The sequence below is a fragment of the Ursus maritimus genome, unplaced genomic scaffold, assembly GCF_017311325.1.
Source record: "Ursus maritimus isolate PB19 unplaced genomic scaffold, ASM1731132v1 scaffold_13, whole genome shotgun sequence".
NCBI classification, from domain to species: Eukaryota; Metazoa; Chordata; class Mammalia; order Carnivora; family Ursidae; genus Ursus; species Ursus maritimus.
Genome location: NW_024423675.1, coordinates 28,042,083 through 28,065,585, shown reverse-complemented (window position 1 = coordinate 28,065,585; position 23,503 = coordinate 28,042,083). Strand labels below are relative to the sequence as shown.

Genomic DNA, 23,503 nt, shown 5'->3' with positions numbered 1-23,503 from the left:
GGTGAAAGAAAGTGGTCCAGTTTCATTCTTTTGCACGTAGCTGTCCAGTTTTCCCAACAGCATTTGTTGAAGAAACTGTCTTTTTCCCATTGTATATTCATTCCTTCTTTGTTGAAGATTAGTTAACCATATAATTGTGGGTTTATTTCTGGGTTTTCTATTCTATTCTATTGAGCTATATGTCTGTTTTTATGCCAGTACCATACTGTTTTAATTACTGCCACTTTGTAATATAGCTTAAAGTCTGAAATTGTGATACTTCCAGTTTTGCTTTTCTTTTTCAAGATTGCTTTGGCTATTCAAGATCTCTTGTGGTTCCTACAAATTTTAGGATTGTTTGTTCTAGTTCTGTGAAAAATGCTGCTGGTATTTTGATAGGGATTGCATTGAATGTGTAGATTGCTTTGGGTAGTATACACATTTTCACAATATTTGTTCTTCCCACCCATGAGCATGGAATGTCTTTCCATTTTTTTTGCATTGTCTTCAATTTCTTTCATCAGTGTTTTATAGCTTTAAGAGTACAAGTCTTTCACCTCTTTGGTTAAGTTTGTTCCTAGATATTTTATTGTTTTTGGTGCAATCAAAAATGGTAATGTTTTCTTAATTTCACTTTCTGCTGCTTCATTATTAGTGTATAGGAATGCAACAGATTTTTTTTTAGAAGATTTAATTTATTTATTTGAGGGAGAGAGAGAGATAGAGAGAGAGAGATTGAGAGAACAAGTGGGAGGAGAGGCAGAGGGAGAAGCAGACTCCCCACTGAGCTGGGAGCCTGATGTAGGACGCAATCCCAGGACCCTGGGATCATGACCTGAGCTGAAAGCAGCTGCTTAACCGACTGAGCCTCTCAGGAACCCAGAATATGACAGATTTCTGCATGTTGATTTTGTATCCTGTGACTTTGCTGAATTCATTTATCAGTTCTAGTAGTTTTTTGGTATGGTTATTAGGGTTTTCTATATTAATGACATCATTGGTCTCCTATCTACACAGGCACTGCGAGTACTAGCTAATTGGATCAAACAGGACAAAATATAATGAACTAAGCCCTGTCTTTCTAAAGTCAGAAGACTAGAATTTGGAGTATTTTGTTTTAATCTACATATGTTTGATTAAACAAATCAATACCTTTGAGAGTGTTTTACCTTTTGAAAAATTATGGATGGGGCAGGGGAGATACTTGTTCTGCCCAACTCAATAGGTTATTGTGAAGATCAAATTTGATTATATAGCACCTAATTATATAAACAATAAATGGGGACTGGCCAGTCAGTATTTTAGTAAAATCTTCCCAGTTGAAGCCTAACCCTTAGCTGATGCAGTACAAGAAATATAGAGTTCTCCTAGAGGTACACGGGCCTGGGTGACTTCCATGCTCTCCAGACTCACAGTGCTTTGTGGGACAGGAAGTGGAAAGTCTGTGCAGTGGACTGGGTTAGGAACAGTGGCCTAGTTTTAGGATTTACCTCTGCCATTTCAGTGAATCATTGAATGTCTTTGGGCTTCAGTTCCTTGTGAACAGAGAAATGGACCAAAATTTCAGAGGTGTTTACTTTTTGCAATGGGCTTCTTTTTTTTTTAGAAAGAGAGTGTGGCTCACTTGCGAGTCGGGGGGATGGGGTGGGTGGGAGGATGGGGGTGGAGAGACAGAGGGAGAAGAGAGAATCTTAAGCAGCTCTGGTGCTGAGGGTGGAGCCCACTCTGGGGCTCAATCTCATGACCCTGAGATAATGACATGAGCCAAAATCAAGAGTCAGATGCTTAACCACTGAGACACCCAGGAGCCTTTTTTAAAAAATCTTATTGAGATTCTCCGACAGATAATCAAATAACAAAACAATGCACAATTTTTGCATATCATGTAAAACTTGTTCTCAAGTGAAGCCCTAGGGGTATATCTCAAAAACCACTGCTTTGGTTCTAACCACTGCTTAGAGATATTTAAGATCCATCTCTAAGTGAAGATGTCTATTTATGAATTTAAAGTGAGAGATGTTCCTGTAAAAGAATTGCTAGTGGTTATCTTCATGGGACATCTTGCCCTGATGGTCCTGTCCACCTAGGAAATCAAACTTTAGATCAGAACTTGGAGCATAAAATAAATCAAAGCAAGTTCTGTATTCTTCAGGAATAGTACTGTCAAGCAATGGTGATCCAATGTAATGCCTTCTTCATGCTAATAATTTTTTTCTCTAAAGAACTGGGCAGGGAATTCTAGAATCTCAGCACCATCCCCCATAGATCAATCTTGGAAAAGACAGTCTTTGTAATCTTACCCTTTAAGTTGCCTTTTTAGGTAGATCTTCACACTCCTTTAGATGTGACTGTCCTCCTAACACTCACAATATGAATCGTGAACTCTAGGTTGAGAACTTTTCAGGCCACTCTTTACAGAATCCTGACTGTGTGGTCATCTGAGTGGTCACCCAGGCTCTGCTTGTCTACTTTATGGTGGAGGGTTTGCTTCCACTGCAAGATAGAGCCATTTCTCTTTCCTCCAGAGACAAATAGACATTTCTTGCATATATTGATCTTAAATATGACTCTCTTGAGCTTCAACTATCATCAAATGTGTAACATTCTGATGAATGACTAATGTTACAGCATGCTCTAGACTGTAAGCTCCTCACAGGATTCTGGGCTACTCCAGGACCTGCATGTGAAGGATTCATCTTTTTTGTTCTGTGCCCGACAGGACCTGACATACAGAGGACACGGTAAATCTTGAATGACGGCCTAAATGACTTAAGTGCATTTGTAGCAACTCATTAAACAAGAAAAGACTGAACTGCATTATTATTTTCAAAAGCAACTGTTACAAAGTTTATAACTCATTTTGTCACTGAGCAAATCTTCAGACCCCACCATGCCCCCGCACTCTTGTGGCTTCAGAAAACGTGAGTTTCCAAACCATACAGAGGTCATTTTCATGGTGCAGATTGAACTGTCTGTCAGCCAGTATCTGCCCCCATTTCCAGCTGCAGAAGGGACTGAGGGGAACTACAACATGTGGCTGGTAGAGCTAACGATGGGAACCACACAGACTGAACTTCTGGGTTCTAATCTTGACCCTGCCATATGTTAGTTATGTGGCTCTGGGCAAATTACTTACTATTTCTGTACCTATAAAATAGATAGAAACTAATGTGAGGATTTCATGAGGTAATGCCCCTAAAGTTCTCAGAACAGAGCCTGGCATGTTGTAAACATTCAGTTAAGTATTGACTCTCACATATTCATCCTGGTTTAGCGGAAGGAGCATAAATTTTGAGTTAGGTAGCCAGGCTTTTAATTCACGTTTTGGCCCTTTTTCTTGGGTAATCATTTAATTTCACTAACCTTGTTTCATCTTGCGTAAAATGTGGATAATAACATAGCACTGGGGGTTGCTGTTTAAAACTACAGCAGACCGCAGCCCTGATTCCTAGGACTCTTAAGTGTAGCAAAACACCCTGACAGACCTGCTTTGGAGATGAGCAAGGAAGCCCCAGACAGAGAACTGAATTGTTTTGCATGATAAGCAAGTATTTTGAGCATCCTAGAGCTTGCATGAAAGCACCAACCTCAGGAAGGAGAGAAATCTAGCAAAATAGCCCAGTCTGGGGCTTTATTTGGGGCAATAAGTCTTAATATCCAAAATTGAGTCATTTATGACTTCGGCATCACAGTGGACCATTCCTCGGGAGTGATGAAATTGGGGTGATGTGTTTATAGTCCTGGATAAGGCAATACAGCAGAAGGGAAGGCAAACACAAGAGAGTTGTAGAGGAGAGTTGGACAATCTGGCCTACGAGGTGAGGAAGAGAAACCTGGAGATGTGGGAGGAACGGCAGATTTCTCACCAGCGGTGAGATGGCGATGGAGCACTCTCATTTTAAAGGATAAAAAAAGAGCTAGAGTTAGTAGAACCTAAGAACGCTGGCATTTGAGTTGTATGCTCAGCAGGATTCTTAGGACAATTAGCGTTCACGGACGTAAACTCCTAGCACAAAGGAATCCTTCTGTGAATAACTGTCACCGTTCATCCTGTTGATTCATGTATTTTTCAGTGAGTATTTACCTAACCCAAGGAAGCTGGGCAAGGAGCAGCTGGTGTATGTGGGGGGCAGTGGAGCATACAGGTTCATTCATCGTACCCTTGCGGGAGACTTACCTAACATTCCTGCTGCTACTCACCACAGCTCCACCCCTGGCCTCCCAGCTCCTTTCTGCGCAAGAAAATACACCCCCTGAAGGAACAAGATTGCCTTTCAGGGGTGCCAGGGGTGTGTTCCTTGGGGAACACGGGCAGGCTTGTATGATTTTTCCTAAGTCATGTTCGCGCTTAAGGGAATGCCTGTAGATCGCAAGTTTTAAAATTGTTTCATTAATCCACTCAGTGAAGGGGAAGAGCAACAAGCAGAGTTCTAAAAACATGCAGTTATTTTACCCACGATCCATTTTCCAGTAAGTGGCTACCAAGATAGCTGGAGCACAAGAATAGGTGACGGCTTTGTTTTCCCAAGACGCAGTCATTGCGATTATTTTTAGATAAAAGATTTGGAGCCAGAAGCACAGCTCATAATTATGTTGCTATGATTCTACAACCAGTTGTTTTGTGGAATTAATTCAACCATGACAACTTTAAAGTCACCGCAATTTCTGAAAAAAAAAAAAATCAGAAGATAAAAACTGAAAATAAAATATTCCACGACATGAAGTGCTGTCGCCTGCCGTCACCTCCTGTCTTTCTGCTTTTGAAGCTTGTTGCCCGCTTCCCTGGGGCCCTCCCCTCATCCTAGTTCTACCAATTATTGAAGCCACTGACAGCTCCTCCTGCAGAAGCTCTCTCCTAAAGACCCCAGCCTGATGGACCTCCCTTCCTGGAACTCCTGAACTGAGTGTGAATTATCTACTGTCTTCCTTGGAGCTCCTCATCCTCTCCCTTGAATTCTAGTTCATTTTCAGACATATCTTATAATTTCCAAAGCTGGGTTTGTACTACGTCATAACTTTACATTACAAAAACAATATGTCAGATCATTATTATAAAAAATTCAAAAGAGAGAAGAGAAAAATATTCCTGATCTCACCACCCTAATGCTAGGGCTATACTCATCATTTTAGGGTGTTTCTTCCTAAACTTTATGCTTGTTTTTTCATTGATTTAATTCTAGGGGATACGGGATTTTATATTCTGACTTTTTTCAACTAATGTTACATCGTAACCATTATGCATATTGTCATATAGCCTTCATAAACATTACTTTAAAGGCTGCGTGATATTAACTATTTAAAAAATCTTATATTTAATATATTCCACTATTATAAATAATACTGCAGTTAACCTCCTTGTACATAGAGTTTTTCCAGTGAGTGTATTTATATGTGTACATGCATACATATTTTGATAATTTTTTTCCTTAGGATAGTGTACCAAAAGGAAAATTACTGAACCAAAGAGTGTGATTATTTTTATAATTTTAGAAACATATTGCCAAATTGGTTTCCAGAAGAGTTGGACGAATTTATATCACCAGGAGTGTATGAGAATATCAGTTTCTGGGGTGCCTGGGTGGCTCAGTCTTTAAGCGTCTGCCTTCGGCTCAGGGCGTGATCCCGGCGTTCTGGGATCGAGCCCCACGTCAGGCTCATCCTCTGGGAGCCTGCTTCTTCCTCTCCCACTCCCCCTGCTTGTGTTCCCCCTCTCACTGGCTGTCTCTCTGTCAAATAATAAATAAAATTAAAAAAAAAAAAAAAAAGAACATCAGTTTCTCCAGACTTTCACCAGAATTATTTTCTTAATTATTTCTTCTTCATAAAAACAAAATAGGGTGATATTAGTTCCCTGTTTTAATTTTTTACTGTGAATTATTTAAAGCATGAAGAACAATATTAACCCATGGCCCTGGTTTATCAAATCTTTACACACTCCCATATCTTCACTAGTTTCAAAAAAGTAAAATATGACATCTATGGCTGAATTCTTCATGTACCCCCGACCCAATTCTACTCCCCTCCTTCCTTCCCTCCCTTTACAGAGACAAATGGAATTGGTGCTTATCATCCCTTTGTATTTCCATTTTCATACCGTTCAGTTGTGAAATCTTTGATTACTAATGAAGTTAAAGTTTTCCCTGTAACAGCAAATATGAAAGTACCGAGGCTCTCAAGTCAGGCAGAACTGGCTTTGAATTCCTGCTCTGCCACTTGTGAACCATGTCTCCTTGGACCTCCCTGTGCCTCAGTTTCCTCATCCCTAAAATGGGGATAATAATCATTCCTACTGTTCTTTATCATGTTGCGAAAATTCAATGGAACAGTGCAGGTAAAATTCTTGGTGCAGTGCTCAGTACTCGATCATACCTTTTATTTGCACAGAGTTTCTCTTTTGAATTAACTGCCCCTTGTGTTTCTTAAAAAGATTAGCTTACCTAAAATTCGTGAAACACTTTATCAAACGTGACCGTGCTTACTCCTCACAACAGCTTTATGGGAGAGTACTGCAAGAATCCCGTTTGACAAATGAGGAAACTGAGTCCACGAGGCCCGCTGGGCTCTGTGGTGCCGGCACCTCTCGTTTCGCACTTCCTGGCCGCCCTCTTGTTAACTGTGGAAAGCTAACAAGCTGTTTCACTGTACAACGCTGTTGGCCCAGGGAGTAGTTTCAGTATCGCTCTTCAGGATCATTATATAGACCCCAGTTTCTCATTTATAATTGTTTTCTATTTTTTTCTGAATATTCTTTACTAAATACTTATAGCTTTTATAAAACTAGATATACTCTTAAGTTCAACAACAAAAAAATGCAACCAATTATAGTATATTTACATTGTCAGAGATTTAAGATCTCCAGGCTTGGTATTACTTTTTCTGAGTTTTTTTAATAAGGCGAAGTAAAGGTCTTAAGCATTTTCTGCATCTGAATTTCTATCCATGAATGCATTAACACTGAACATTTTGCCTAAAATGACCCCATCATGGTCCTGAGTACTTATGAATAGTTAGCTGAAGTAGATTAAAATTTTAGGATTTATAAAGATTTAATTTTAAAAGGAAAGAATAATAAGCCTTATTAAAATGTGTTTATAAACGGTATTTCATAAAGCCTTATCTTTTATTGTTTTTTTAAGGCACAAGAGAAAAGTACCGTGGATATAGAGTATCATCTACTCTTGTATGCATTAAGAGGACACATTAATAAATATCAGTTTTGTTTATACAAATCTTAAACTATAAGAAAATTTTAAGATGACATTTTATGTTAATCATTTTTTTCTCAGTTTATTGATACTCATTTTTTTCTTTGAATGTGCCGACACTTCTCACATTAAATGACATCCTCCTTATCGTACTTAAAAAAACAGATTCGGAGAACCCAAGAGGGCTGAGAGTTAATGAGGCAGCTACAGACAACATTACAAAGCCCCTGGGCATGGTGGGAGTGGAGGGGCAGAGAGCATCCCCAGACTCAGGGAGAGTGTGGGTTACAGACATACGATCATGCGAAGGCTATTTACTGAAGTAAATACTGAAGTATTTTGAAAGACCAATATAGATCCTGCAAACCTAAATCCAGCGTTTGTTTGTTTTGTTTGTTTGTTTCCAATAGGAGAATAATCTGGTTCTTTTTTCTCCCAGAAACCACAGGGTTCAGTATGGGTTACTGGGAGTCTATAAAAACCATCTCTTTATAAATGACAGTCTGGCCGTCACCTGGCAATCTGCCACATCACCCAGCTACTCACTGTAGCACTACTGTGGCTCTGGCCCTTTGCCAGTATCTGAAAAGCGATCAGGGCATATGAGCTTCACAGTGGCTTTTGAGGTCCCCTTCTTCTGGCACCTTCTGTGGGAGGCAGGCTGTCACCCCAGCAGAGAGCCACTTCGCAGCCTACAAACTTCACCTTCCAATAGACGTTGTGTAAACAGGAGAAAGCCCACACATACCAAAGCATTTTAAGGATATTCATCATAAGCCCCGGGATGGAAAGGCAACAGGAAAACTCCAGTGCCTGGTAGCGGCTTCCTGCGTGGCAGGTAGGTACCTGGAGGGTGATGATTATCTCGACCCTGGAAACACGGAGACACACGCTCTCATCGGTTAACTATGACTCATTTCCTCTACGAAATTTTAAGCAATCTGTTCTAAAAGGTGGCATGTGGGAAGATGAAAATTCCTTTAAAAAAATTATGTGGTAAAACCCAAACTCAAAACTGGAGCAAAAGTGGCATTGCTCTTCTGTGCATTGAGTTTCTAGAAACAGACTGAGGCAGCAGGATCAGGAGCTGGACGAATTCAGGGGCCATTTTAGGGCAAGCCAGGGTGGGATTAGGTGTTCCAGTCTGCACTGTTCTCCTAAGCCTGCCATGATCTGAAACCTAGCTCTTGGGCCTGGGCCAGAACAGACTGACGTTCAAGGGTGAGCAAAGAAGCGAGCAGCGTTCAGGCACTGCTGTGCAGAATTCTCTGGATAATGCCTTTCACTCTATTCTCCCCCAACGCTGATCAAGTGCCGCCAACTCAGCCCTCTCCTTAGTGGCCCTATAGGTCCCTCCTGCTGAGATCATGTATTTTTTTTAAGATTATGAACATAAATGCTAACCACTATCTCTATCTTTCGGTCTCAGTTGAAGACCACTATCCTTCAGTGATCTTTCATGGTATAAATAACTTGCCTAACTTTTCTAAGGCTAGGTTTCCTCCAGAACTTCATTAGGACATTATCTGTTAAAAAAAAAAAAAAAAAAAAAGAACCAAGTAATGTAAAAATTTGTGTAATAATCCAATTAGGAAAATATCATAATTTCGTGTATACCTTATATACACACATATGTATTTGTAATTTATTTTGTCATCGTTCCCAGTACATGTTGAAGAGTGTGAATTTAATTGTAGATGCTTTGTTCGTTGTTAATTCATCTCAGATTCTCTCCGAACACTTATGATAATGAATGTATTTGATATTCAGGCGGCTTTTCTGTGCTTTCATTTTGCAGTTCAGTAATTGGTGATTCAAGGTTCATTAAAAAACAGAAGTCTCAATTACAATAATGAAAGTATAAATTAGTTATTCTACTAGGTTTTAAAAAAACTTTTAAGTCTTACTGGGTTGTAAGAAAAGTCTATAAGCTGTTATTCTTTCTAAATTCAGTTTTAGATAGTTAAAAATATTAAATATGGATTCCCCAAACATAACATTGCAAAATACCGGAAATCCTTAAGAAATACCTTGTTTGTGGCTAGAGAAAAAAAGGACCAATTTTAATTCATTAATTTTAATTCAGTCCAGATATGTTTGAAATATAAGGTGATCTCCATTTTCAAAAATGGGGAAGTATTTCAGATGCATTTTCAAAAATGTGTTGAAAATGAGACAATTTGATATGTTAAAATTTTGAGATACAAGTGAAACAGTATTAGTTTACTTATATCTATTAAATATACTAATTTAGATATGTTGCTTTTTTCCACTGCCATATTTAACATATTTTTACAACCATTACAATGTAGTAATTATTTCACTACATTTTTTAGTGATCTTTCCGGGCACCTGGGTGGCTCAGTCGGTTACGTGTGGGACTCTCGTCTTCAGCTCAGGTCATCATCTCAGGGGTGTGAGCTTGAGCCCTGACTGGGCTCTGCACTGGCTTGGAGCCTGTTGAGGATTCTCTCACTCCCTCTCCCTCTGCCATTCCCCTCCCCTCAAAAAAAAAGTGATTTTTTTTTTTTTAAGATTTTATTTGTTTATTTGTCAGAAAGAGAGAATGAGAGAGAGCAGGAGGAGTGGCAGGCAGAGGCAGAGGGAGAAGCAGGCTCCCTGCCAAGCAAGGAACCCGATGAGGAACTTGATCCCAGGACTCTGACCTGAGCAGAAGGCAGACGCTTAACCGACTGAGCACCCAGGTGTCCTAAAAGTGATCTTTTAAAAGTCAGTTTATCTTTTTTTAAAAATACAGTTTCCAGGGGCACCTGGGTGGCTCAGTCGTTAAGCCGCTGCCTTCGGCTCAGGGCATGATCCCAGTGTTTTGGGATCGAGCCCCACATCAGGCTCCTCCACTGGGAGCCTGCTTCTTCCTCTCCCACTCCCCCTGCTTGTGTTCCCTCTCTCGCTGGCTGTCTCTATCTCTGTCAAATAAATAAATAAAATCTTTAAAAAAAAATACAGGTTCCAAATTCTGCAGATTGAATTCAAGTCAGGCTAAGTGACCTCCTCAATCAGTGTTGATCAAAATATTTAAGAGTGTAACCCGTAATATGAAAGACTGTAAGCACTGGAGTACAGGGTGACTCCACCTTTCCTTAGAGATAATTTGGGTTACAAAAACCCCAAGCAACCCTTGCCTTATTGATATGTATATATGTTTACACAACAGAAAATTTAAAAGCTGTGGTGAAGGAAGTCAATCTTTCACACCTCTCCCTAGTTTTCCTGCCCTACAAATATTTACTGAAGGAATAAGTAATGATTATTTTTATACTGTCTTCTTTCTGTTTTTTAAAATATGCATTATTTTTGCAATCAGGAAAAAAGATAAGAAATCAGTTTCCCCATAAACCTGAAAGTTGCGGCTAGACTTGTGTTTGGTTTTCTGAATGTAATACTTGTTAAAATTCTAGACCTCCATTGAAATTTTAGCAAAAAGGCCCAATCTTTAAATTAACCCAGGTCATTCTAGGAATTGTTTCAGTGCCATTAACTGTATTTACAGTTCCAGAGATCACTATTTTTTGCCATTATGTAAGCAATATGGGGAAAATTCTTTGGACGAAAGTTAACAGCGTTATCAAATTGAATTCTCTTCTACTACCCAGAAGTAAGAAAGCTACTAAGAAAACCATGTTAATGTTTGAAAATTATTTGAGTAGAGAAATTGTAACCGATTAACTACTCTTTATTAACTAAAATCCTGTCAATCTGAGTGAACACAGTAAATTTCACACATTTGTAGTTTGCTCCTAGAAGTTCCTTGCATAGTGGCAAACTTTTCTAGTTGGGACAGCAGTGGCCAGGACCAGCCCAGGCAGAACTACTCAGAACATTCTCTCCCGAGTTTGTGTGTCCAGGTGGTATTCCGAGTCCACTAAACCCTGTGGCTTTTTCAATTCTGCCTTCCCCTGCTGTTCAAAATCTAAGGTGCTTATATATGTATACTATTGTGTGCTTTCAGTCCATGTTGCTATGTGCTGCCTTCCTGATGACCCATCCTTGGTATCCTGTCCTCAGAAACATTTTCATCATGCTTTATAGAGCCCCGACTTTACTATTCACAACAAACAAACCTAACTCCTTTATATCTTTATCCTTACAGATTGTTTCGGTTGGGTTCTCTGGGAAGCAGACGATAAATTGGAGTTAGGAGTGCAAGAAGTTTATTGGAGCGTAGCACCTGTGAAAGATGAAAGGGGAGGGAAATAGGATTGGAAAGGGGAGACCCAGACCCACGTGCAGATCTGACCTGGTCTCAGTCAACCCAACAGAGAGCTAGAAAACAAAGGCTTATGATTACAAGGGTTCTCCATGGGAAAGAATGGCAGGTCCCAATGTCTCTGCCATGCTCAGTCACTGGCTGGAGCTATCCAAGAAGAATGGGCTACCGTCAAAAGCTGAGGCAGATCCTTCAGGTGCTAACAGCTGGAGGCCATCAGTCAACCTCATTCCTTGTGGCTGAACATCAATATTTTTCTGGAAGGGAGATCAGAGACCTGCAACTCCAGTGCAGCCTCATAGATTAATTCCTCCACTGCCCCACCTCTGCAATCTTAAACATTCTCCCCGCTTACCCTAATGCCCCATCTTTCCACGGTTTGCCCCCCTATTGTCATTATATCTGCTATTCTGCCTTATTCCCTCAGCCTTCTGTCAACATTTCAGCCCTCTCTTGATTTCACTGTTCTCTCCAGATAGGCTAGACCCAGATTCCCATCACTTCATCCATTCTCTAGCCAATATCCTTAAATTCTTTGTCCCCTTTCCCTAAGTGCCCACACCACAAAATCCTGTTATTTTATCTGCCTTCTTTATTCCTATACTCAAACTGCTGGCTGCAGCTAAAGAAAATCATAGAACACCACAGATTAATGTCACATGGTTTCCAATCTTAGCTGAACCCTAAACATTATACAGAAATCCTATAATTAGGTACTTCCTTCTCACACGGCATCTGAAGAAAAATCTTATAATTTGTTTTGCAACATATTAAAGAGCATGATGGGAAAAGCATGGGCTTTGGGATCATGCGGATTAGGTTTGGATGCTAGCTTTTTACTGCCTGTATGAACTTACTTCTCTGGGTCTTTTTCTGCCAATCTTTAAAATGGAGCTAATATTGACTGTTGATAACAGATTGTTTTATTTATTTTTTAATTTTAATTACAGCATAATTATCATACAGTGTCATATTAGTTTCAGGTATACAATATAATGATTCAGCAATTCTATGCATTACTCAGTGCTCATGATAATAAATGTACTCTTTTTTTTTTCATCAGAAGAAGAAAATGATTTAATTGATCACATAAATTAGTCTAAATATAGTCAACCCAATTTAAATGGACAGTAGTCAAATTCATTCAGAGTATCTATAAGGATACAATCAAAGGACAGGAAAATCAATAAATGTACTCTTAATCCCCTCCACCTAGTTCACCCATCCCCCAATCCCCCCTCCCCTCTGGTAAACACCAGTTTGTTCTCTATACCTGTGTCTGTTTTTTGTTTGTCTCTTTTTCTCTTTGTTCATTTTTTTAAAAATTATTTTTATTTTTTGTTTTTATTTTGATGAGATTGTCTTGAGGATTACATAAAATATTTGATTAGTTTAGTGAGAAGTCTCAATTCATTTAAAATATATATTCTAAAGTCTCACTACTGCTATCAACTCTACTTTATTGAAAAGCTGCCTTTCCACTGAGTTCATCTCAATCCAATTCCATAATGTTTTGGCTATTTACGGTTATTAAAACAGTCCTCTTCTCCACTAGGGCAGGTTAGGTAGGAGGCTGTGTGTGTGTGTGTGTGTGTGTGTGTGTGTGTACTGAAGGTATGAGCTGCTTTCTTAGACTCCACCCTTCTCTCCATACACCTATCCTTCTGGGGTCTGAATAGGAAGATAGGCAGGGGAGAACTTGTCTCTTTATACACTTTCAAGTTTGTTGTCCCCCTTCATTGTAAATGGTGTTGCATCTTTTCTATAGGCTCAGTATGACCAGGTGGTGAATACAATAAGTTTCATTCACAAATACGTCAATCCTAAGCAGTTCCAGTAAACACTGTTTGTACCTTGGAAGACTTAACTTCGTCCTTCATCTAAATTCCATCCCTTCCAGCCTTGCCTCCCAATCAAAGGACTGCTCCATGATTTAGTGGTTCCTGTCTTAAACCTACTTTCTCATTGGCCGTTGCAACCTAACTTTACAGCCCAAAGTACAGATGGGATTAATTTTCTGTATGGACTTGAGAGATGAGATATCCTCACCCTCTTGGCCTGGCCACACCACAGATGAGGAAATTGAGGCACAGACAGGTTGAATAACCTCTACGTCTTCTATTCACCTTTTTATAGTTGAATGTATCTGCTAGGAATCCAGTTAAGATTTTTTCCAATCCATTGTCAAAAGAGTTTCTTAGTTTCCTTTTTTTTTGTTATTATAAATGACTATTTGAGATTACAACAACCCACAATAAATTCAGTAAGTTGTCATTTTTATGATCTGGAAGACGTTCTATATCATGGCCCTTGTAGCACACTTGATACGCCAGAATTATCTGTCCCTTGAAATTTTTTAGACTTCATTCAAAAATCTGTCCCTCTCAAGTGGCAGTTGTTCTTTAGGAACTATTTCAATTGTTACTGGATGGTTTAATTTTTCTACATTTTGTTGGTTTTGATATTTTATATTTTTATAAACATTAACCTCATTTGAGGTTTCTTCATATCATGCACAAGATATTTTCTTCTCATTTAAAAATATCACTTTCATCCTTTGTTATATCACTCTTCAATCCTCTGGTTGTTGTTTGACTAATACAATAAATTTATGTAAGACAAACACATGTAAGATAGCTTAACTTAATCAGATCAGAGACTCGTATCCAAAGAATTTAAAATTTATAAATGCAACATTTATTTTTCATTTTGAAATTTTTTTTGGAATGCAATTTTCAAATGAAGAGTTTAATATGGTTTGATATTAAATATGGTGTTTTTGGTACTTTTTACTCTTTTATCATCTAGTTTATACTTTTATTTTTTTATTTTATTTTATTTTTTAAAGATTTTATTTATTTATTTGACAGAGAGAGACAGTGAGAGAGGGAACACAAGCAAGGGGAGTGTGAGAGGGAGAAGCAGGCTTCCTGCTGAGCAGGGGGCCCGATGCAGGGCTCGATGCAGGGCTCGATGCAGGGCTTGATCCCAGGACCCTGGGATCATGACCTGAGCCAAAGGCAGATGCTTAACGGCTGAGCCACCCAGGCGCCCTAATTTATACTTTTAAAAAGTTCCCTCCCAAGGGGTGCCTGGGTGGCTCAGTTGGTGAAGCGTCTGCCTTTGACTCAGGTCATGATCCCAGGGTCCTGGGATTGAGCCCCATGTCGGGCTCTGCCGCTCCCCGTGTTTGTGCTCTCTCTCTGCCAAATAAATATTTAAAATCTTAAAAAAAAAAGTCCCCTCCCAAAACATTAAGTATCTAAATTTCACCTAAGCAACTATATTTAAACATGCACAGAAACATACACATTCTGTTCATTACTTACTTTTATTGTCTCTGCTTATACGAGCAATTACCAAAATACGTAAGTTCAGTAATAAATGTCTTTGCTTATAAGATTCTCCTCATGGTCTTTTCATACTATCATAACAAAACAAAAATGTGCCAATTTACAACATCAGGCTTGGTAATGGTTAGGTAGTTCTTAGGCTCTTAAACCTGTGCTATGATAAATTTTAATCATTCTGAGAATTATGGATACTGTGTGTGGGGGGAATCTGAGTTCAGTATGTACTCAGAATCTATATGAATAAAAAATGGTTATAGTTTACTTCATATACATAATATTCTCGCTTAGTATTTATGTTATTTTAATCGCATTAGATCTGTATCCTTTCAAGTTTAATTAGTAGGAACACAAAAATTTTTATCTTTGTTGCCAGCTGCCAAAATAGAAACATGTTCTTACTATTTCCTTTTACCCTGTAATAGGTATTGAAATATTTTACCTTGTCTCAGCTTCACATGTTCTTTTGTGTGTGTGTAGTAGCATGCCCTTCACATTGGTAAAAAACATGTAGAAAACCTGAGCAAATGATTAAAAAAAAAACTGCTTAGAACTGAGTGGAAGTTGGCAGAGTTTTGGATTAACATATAAACTCACAAAGGACCAAGATGTATCTGTAATAATTCATACATTTCTTAGAACTGTATAAAAAAAGGTTGCTATTTAATAAATACTGTACCTAGTATGAGACTATGGTAACTATAAATCATGAAAACAAGGATACTTTCATGTAGCTGTATAGCTTCTGATAATTCTTTTTGGAATTTATTATTATTTTTTTAAGGTTTCTTTCTGAACCTCAACTATTCAAGCTTTCTAAACTTGAATACTTAAACTACTCAAATGAGCGAATACACATTTAAATCAGGAAAAGGAACCAATCACATCCTTTCATGTTTCTGTCTCTTTCTATCCTCAGAAAAAGCTGACTCCTTGGGGCGCCTGGGTGGCACAGCGGTTAAGCGTCTGCCTTCGGCTCAGGGCGTGATCCTGGCATTATGGGATCGAGCCCCACATCGGGCTCTTCCGCTATGAGCCTGCTTCTTCCTCTCCCACTCCCCCTGCTTGTGTTCCTTCTCTCGCTGGCTGTCTCTCTCTGTCGAATAAATAAATAAAATCTTTAAAAAAAAAAAAAAAAGAAAAAGCTGACCCTTGGGCCAACTGCTCATGATTTGGAGAAATAAATGGAACTCTACGGGTGGGAAACTAAATGTAAAACTGCAACCAGATAAATTACAACACAGATGTGGTAAGTAATAGACTACACAATTAAATGTAATTTAACCTCTAAAAGCTTTAAGCAGTATTTCCCAACTCTAGAGTGTTTAAATAGAAATATGAGGCCTTTGTTAGCAAACTTCTAAAACACGAAAAAGCATCATTGAACTCAAAGTCTTGTTGAGGGGAGGGACTTGCTTTTTAGTTTATCTCTGATTCTTGTGCCAGGTGCAGAACCCTCCTTCTTCTACAGTGCTCCACCAATATTTATTAAATGGACTCTTTTGTATCTAAATGTTGGAAGGATCCTAATATTGCCAACGAAAAGTAAGATTTAAGGAGAGGATGCTGCACTCCTTTGTCCTTCCTCAGGATACTCACTCTTGTACTCTGGGTTCAGGTAAAGAGTGGGAACTGACCAAACCAAGGAGGAACGTGAAGGCGTTGGGTCTAAGGAAGTTACTCCCATTACATATTTTGAGGCCATTTTGACTCCTTCCTTTCTGGTTGCTTATCTGAATCACTAGGCTACTAGATTAAAATTTACGGCCCCTCCCTGAACCTCTGGTCTTTTTCTTTTATGCTTTATCCTGCGCACATTCTTGTATTGTAGATATTTTGCAACCCGCTCCCCGCACCCCCTCCCCCCTCCCGGGGAAATTGAGAATTCAGGAACACGACTTCTTTTCTATCCCCCAAAGTGATCTATCAACGATGTTTGTGGAATGCATGATGACTTTAACCCCAATCCCAAATAAATCTGGGGGTCTCTCAATCCCTCCCGGGCTAGCCTTGTATCTCCAGCAGTCATGCTGCGGGTACAGGTCTTCTACGTCTCTTTCAGAGAGGAGCCCCGGAGGGACTGAGGGATTACCCAAGGGAGGGCGGTACCGAAAGATACAGCCCCGGGGCCACGTTCTTTTCATCTTCTCTTCTCAGTCGGCCGAGCGCGGGGATGGGGAGGGAGGGATGCAGCTGGCGCGTGGAGGCGACCCATCAGTCGCTGGCTGAGCAAAGCGGCGTCAGGGTACCCTGCGGGACGGGTCCGCAGTTCCCGCCCCGCGCCGCGCACGCATTATGTAAGCGCCCGAGGCCACGCCTCCGTCAGGCCCCGCCCCCACCCGGCCCAGACTCGGGCTCCTGCTCTGCCGGCGGAGGGGGCGGAGAGAAGCCGCAGCTGCAACTTCGCCTGGAGGCTCTGAGCCTTGCCTGGGCTCACCCGGGGACCCAGTCGCCGTCACCGCGGAGCCGTCGCTTCCCGGGCCCGGCCTCAGCCCAGTGGGCTCGGCCATGGCAGTCGCCGCCGCCGGCGCCGCGGCGAATCTGGCCCCTGCGCTCCCCGCCCGTCGCTGAGCAGCCGTTAACCAGACCGCCTGCCCGCCCTCCCGCTCTTGCCGCCGCGGCCCCAGGCTCCACACAAGTTTCCGCCGCCGAAGGAGCAGGAGGCGAAGGCGGGGGAGGACGGACGAGGGGAGTCGTGCGCCCCCGGCCCTCCCGCCCGCTATGTGGGGGCGCTTCCTGGCCCCGGAGGCTGGCGGCCGGGACAGCCCCGGCGGAGCCCGCAGTCTCCCGGCGGGTAAGTAACGGGACAGTCCCCCAGCTGGCGTGAGGGTCGCGGCCGACCAAGGCTCCTCGGGACCCCGCCGCTGCTCCCCTCCCTTCTTAGGCCTGGCTTCCCCCGGGCCGCCTCCCCGACGCCGCCGCGCGCACGCCCTCCCGGTTTCCTCCCGGCTGCCGACACCCCGGCCCCGCGGGCTGACATCTGGCGGGCCGCATCCGCGGCCCCGTCCGCCCCGCACGGCGCGGCTCGGCGTCCAGCCAGCTCCTCCTCGGGCCGCAGCCCCCGCGCCCCAACTTAAAGCTGGCCTGGGCCTCCTCCGGTTGCGCTTTGTTGTCCGACCTCTTCCCTTTCCCTCGTGGGGTGTGTGGCCAACGTGGATAACGGGGCTCACGGGGGACCTGAGCGAGAAGGTCGCTGCGACCGTGCTGCGGCGGCGGCTCGGGGCACGCCTGGGAGGGCCGGGGTCTGCTGCGCCCACGCCCGCAGCTGCCCCTTGGGGCGTTTTGGGGCGGGAAGAGGTTGCTGGTGATGTGGTCTCCTCCGTGAGTGATCCCGGAGGGGACTTCAGCCCCTCAGTGAAACCTGGTCACCTCCCCGCAGCTCTCTCTGGCGTAAGGGGAGGACACGTCCTGCATAAGCCAATCGATCTTTGAGCAGTGGGGGTGTTAATGCGTTTGCTTTTCCCTGGTTCCTTCAAGGAAAATTTGGAGATTGCCGCGTTGTGTGTGTGAAGGGAGCCGTCTGTATCGGACAGCCATTTCATGCCTGCATCTGCTTAGAAGTTGTGTGGGAGCCACCGAATTAGGATAAATCCCCCCCCCAATTCGGGATAAAAAAAATAAGGCTTGGGTTGCCTGTGACAAGTTATTTGACACTGTCGATTCCTCCAGTCACTTTAACTGGATCTTGAACCCTTTTGAGAAGCTGAAAGTTATATAGAGCTTTTATCCAGAAAAATTTGCCATAAGTACAGACGCGAAATTTTTCTACAATTTTAGGTGTTTCTAGAACTCCTGAGTAACCTTGTTCCACAAAATGTTTGAGTTCCACTTGTAACTGACATTTTTGTGTACATTCAAAGCTATTTGCAAAACAAAAAAAGTAGAAGCAGTATTTGGAAGTGTGAATTTTTTTCTGATAGTATTTTCTGCTGTTTGAAATATATCAGGCACAGTTGCTATTAAAATTTCAAATAATGCAATTTTGTGATAGTCTAGAAATTTGTGATTTTTTTACTATAATTTTACCAGTTATTGGGGGATGTAATTGACAAGTAGAAATTGTATGTATATTTAAGGTGTACAACTTGATATTTTGATGTATATATGCATCATGAAATGATCTCCACAGTCGAGCTAGTTAATATATCCATTACCTCATAAGAGTTACCGTATTTTTGTGAGTGGTAAGAACACCTAAGATCTACCCTCTTAGCAAATTTCAAGCATGCAGTACAGTATTGTTAACTGTAGTCATCACACTGTACTCTTAGATGGAGACATATATAAATTTTAAATTCCAGAGTTAGATTTAAAATCATTCTCTTAAATTTGGTCCTGCAACCCTTTTAGAAATAATGGAATTTAATGTAGGTATGAATTTAGTAAAAAAATGTGAGTAGGAATTATTTTCTGTAAGATGTATACTACTTGTCCTAAGAAGGGGAGACTGCAGTTAAGAGGTTTCTGATGCTTACTGAGTATTTGGAAATCCTGCAATCAAAGTAACTTCAGTAAGTGAGAAGACACTTCATTATCCCTAGGGGTTGGTTGGATAGAGTGGTTTCAATTTATCTGTACATGTCAAAAGCCATCTGTAATATCTTTGTAACCTAATCTTCTTAAATAGATTTGTAATAATGTGTTTGGAGGTATAATATCACCCAAGCATTGTATCCATTTTTTCCATTTTTTACCATGAGCAAGAAAACAGTGCTTAGGAGTTAAGTAACTGAAGGAAGGACTTTGAGGTTGTATTGCAGCCTCTAGACCTTAGTTGTAGCAAAGAACATAGTGAAAGGAGATACTTTATAAACAGTACTGAAGTTGAAGGAATTTGGACAGGATAGCTTTACAAAGCATGTATTTTATCTCAGTTTTTTTTTTTGACAGTGATAAACCATTGGTAAGTCAGGACACGCCTTTCCAATAAAATTTTTTTTCAGCTATATGCTGAGAGTGCATTACTTTTACAGTAATAATGTAATTTTTGTTATGCTTCTTTATTCTTTTCTTGAGCAAATAAGTATTTTTTAAAGATTTTATTTATTTATTTGAGAGCGAGAGAGACAGAAATAGTAAGAGAGCACAAGCGGGAGGAGAGGGAGAAGCGGGGTCTCCACTGAGCAGGGAGCCCAATGCAGGGCTGATCCCAGGACCCCAGGACTGTAATCCAAGCGGAAGCAGACACTTAACCTACTGAGCCACCCAGGTGCCCCATGAGCAAATAAGTATTTAAAATTATTTTTGGTTAGTTTTATAAAGTTATACCATAGATGAGAAACTTAAGTGTAGTTTCTTTTACAAATGAGCAGATGGTAAAGTTCAAGATAACGACCTCTGAGTTGATTTATGCAGGATTTATTTTCCTGAGAATTTGAAGAAGATTTATATTTTTGAAATAATGCCCATTATATCTTTAGACTAAATTGAGTGATTTTAGAGCTTTTCTGAAAACAAAGGGCTGTTTTCTGATTGAATTTGTCAGCAATCATTTTGGTCCTGTCAGGACCAAATGCAAAGACCAGGGATAAGTAAATAATTTCTGGTATTGAAATGAGCTTATTTCAATATGTGGGTTAATTCTAAGTATCCTAAAACTGATTTGTTTATACAAATATGTAACTAGACTGAACAGAAAATGAAAGGTAATATAGAACCAGCTGAAAATACTGAAGGGAACTTTTTTATTTTTTAAGTAATGGCAGTAAAAACAAATAGTAATAACAAGTGTGAGATGGAAAATCCTGAACTTTTTACCTTTGTTTTAGGATTTAATTTTGTTTTGGTACCTCTAGTTTTTCAGCTTTAGAGAGTAACTGTTTAAAAATGTAAATAAGATGAATCTGTTCTTATATTTCCATACAAAGAAAAAACAAAAACCCCTCCCTTCTTCTTTTTCTACTGGCAAGTATGGTTAGAAAGCTAATTTTAAATAGAACAAGTGGTATGTCTTTTATGTTTTCAGTTGAGTGCATTTGAGAATACCCTACTATTCAAAATGTATAATAGTTTCAAAGTTGGTTGAAGGTTGGGTATATTTCCCTTAGGTTTTTGTTTTATTTTGTTTTGTTTTTTAGAGAGGGAGGGGCAGAGGGAGAAGAAGAGAGGGAATCTTAAGCAGGCTTCATGCCCAGCGCATTGGGGCTCAATCTCACATCCCTGAGATCATGACCTGAGCGGCAATCAAGAGTTGGGACACTCAACCGACTAGGCCACCCAGGTGCCTCTGTTGGCCTTAGGTTTTAAAAATCTAGTATGATATAGTAATATTTTGAGTACTTATACCTAGTTATACTGAATTTGATTCATTTTATAAATGATATTTTAAAAATATTAATATATTCAACTCTTACAACATTTTGGGGTAGGTATGATAGTTTTAAAGTGTGCTAAAATATGATGTTATAGAAAACATAAGGTCTGAGGAAATGTCATTTGTTTAGTGCCTTGAGCTTGAAATCTACCTCTTCCTAGTTGATGCTTTGCCATAAGGTGTTTAGTGATGTCATAATGACAGTGGTGGTAACTGGTATGATTACATCAGATACTAAGGTTTTCTGCTGTGGTTCTGAATTAGATGGATCTAAAAGTACTGTGGTAACAATGAAACATAACTTTCACCTAAACTCAGTTGGACATGTTCTATTATAATAGGCATTGGGAGGTGAGGGGTGAATCTCAACTTAAGTGATGACTTTGTGAAATGAACTTGATTAGTAATTGGAATTTGATCACTTCTTGGCTTGAGTGAAGCTGGTTAATTAATCTGAGGCCAGGCAATAAATGGTGAGTTGACAACCACTATTGTCATGTTGTGAATATTTCTGTATGTTGATAACAGAAAGGTTTTACAGAGTCATGATTTTTCTGATTGTATGAAATGTTTGTATGCATATTCTGAAGACATGAAGAGTCCTAGATAGTATTTTACCGAGGGATGGCTTAATTAGTGGGAACTAATCTGTAAAGTGTGCATTAAAAAATGAACATGTCATCATTTAGATAACTTCCAAAGCTGCAATGAGATACTAATTATTAGTACTACTTTAAGGGTATTCACATTTTACACTGTCAAAATAATATTTTGAAAAGTAGAGTTTGTCATATAAGATCTTCCATTTTAAGGGTGGGAATGGTCAACATAAAATGAACATAAAAGTTTCTCCTCATACTAATATTTTACTTCCACATTCTATTTTTAATTAAAAAAATCCATTGTTATTACCTAGCATAGCAGTTGGCACATAATAAGTACTTGGTAAGTGTTTGTGAGTCATTCTTTCAGTAAATATTATGTAGTAGGCATTGTACTAGTCTCTAGGGATACATCACTGAACAAGAAAGATAAGGTCTCAGCTCAAGGGAGCTTATATTCTAGTGAGGAGCAAACTGTCTGTAAGTAAACTAACAACAAGAGAATTCACCTGTAAGTACTGTGAAAAAAAGGAAACTGGGTGAGATGGCCAAACTGGGTGAGAGCTACTTTGGATAGGCTGGTCAGGGAAGGCCTTTCTGAGGAGATAATATTGAGCTGAGGCCAGAATGATGAGAAGGAACCAGGCATGAGGGGAGCGGTGGTCAGGTGGAGAGTACAGAAACAGCTCTATGGTAAGAATGAGGAGTTTGAAGAATATCAAGAGCCAGCGAATCTGGAACATAGAGAGCAGAGAGGTGAGGTGAAGGAGGCCTGAGAATGTAGGGCATTATAAGAAGTTTGGATTCTATTCTATGTGGGGGGAAGCTAGCTATGAAAGGGGAGGAGAGATGACTGTTCATTCATTCACTGGGGAGTGTCTCCTATGAGGCTGACACTATTCTATGTTTTGGGAAAACAAAGTAGACATTCTGTACTGTTGGTGTTTATGGATCACTGCTGGCTGTTTTGTGAGGGAAAGAAATTGTGGAGGGGTGTGGGAAAGAAGAGCAGTAGGGAAGCCAGTTAATAGGTTACTGTAGTAATTAGGTGACAGATGACGGCTTTGATCATAGTGGTAAGATTGGATTCAGAGAAGAGAACAGGTTTGGAATATACTTGAGAAAGCTGACAGGATTTACTGATGGTTTGGAGATGGAAAAGGAGGGAAAGAGGAATCAAAGATGTCTTAGTTTTGGCTTCAGTAATTAAAGTGGATGGTACTGACATTTCCTGAGGCAGGGAAGAGTGAGGAAGGCAAGTAGAATCAAGTTCTGTTTGAAGTGAAGTTTGAGATGCTTTTGAGAAGTTCAGGTTTGATATTGAGTCCAGAGCTCAGTGCGGAGGTGGGAGAGGTGGAGGTATGAATTGTGAGAGATATCTGAATATAAATGGTGTTTAAAGGTGGTCACATGGAGAGAGTATAGAGAAGACAGCAGAGGATCAAGCTCTGGGACATTTAATGTTTTCCGTCAGGTAGAGGAAGAGGAACCATCCAAAGAAACAGAGGGACCAGCCAGTGAGTTTGGAGTAGAACAAGAGTGTGATGTTCTAGAAGAGAGGAGGCTGAAGGAAGGCGAGTGATCACTAAAGTCTTATGGTTCTAAGACGCCATGTAAAATGAGTCAGAAGAGAATGGATCAATGTTACTGGCCAGTTTCAGTGGGAGACTCTTAAAATTAAGTTTAAAACTGGAGGGGATTAGAGATTCTCTAATCCACTCAACTCTTTATTGCATAGAGATCAATACGTAAGTCCTAAATAAAAGTTTGAATTGCTTTCTCCTTACTACTTCTCGAGCTAGGGTGACCAACTAGGTTTGCTTGGG

General features: G+C 40.4%; 1 protein-coding gene across 7 annotated transcripts in view; it reads left to right on the top strand.

The window, feature by feature from the left end:
• Positions 1 to 23,503, top strand: part of CEP85L (centrosomal protein 85 like) — a 225,764-nt gene that overhangs the window by 45,540 nt on the left and 156,721 nt on the right. For 3 of the 7 annotated variants that reach the window (XM_040627700.1, XM_040627701.1, XM_040627696.1), the window contains exon 1: positions 17,110 to 17,556. The exons of 3 other annotated variants lie outside the window; for them this stretch is intronic. In XM_040627700.1, coding sequence (XP_040483634.1) covers positions 17,484 to 17,556 — 73 coding nt within the window. In that variant the 5' untranslated portion in view covers positions 17,110 to 17,483. Of the gene's footprint in view, positions 1 to 15,892; positions 16,012 to 17,109; positions 17,557 to 23,503 lie in introns of those variants that run through there. One more of the 7 variants, XM_008691170.2, reaches the window with a different exon arrangement.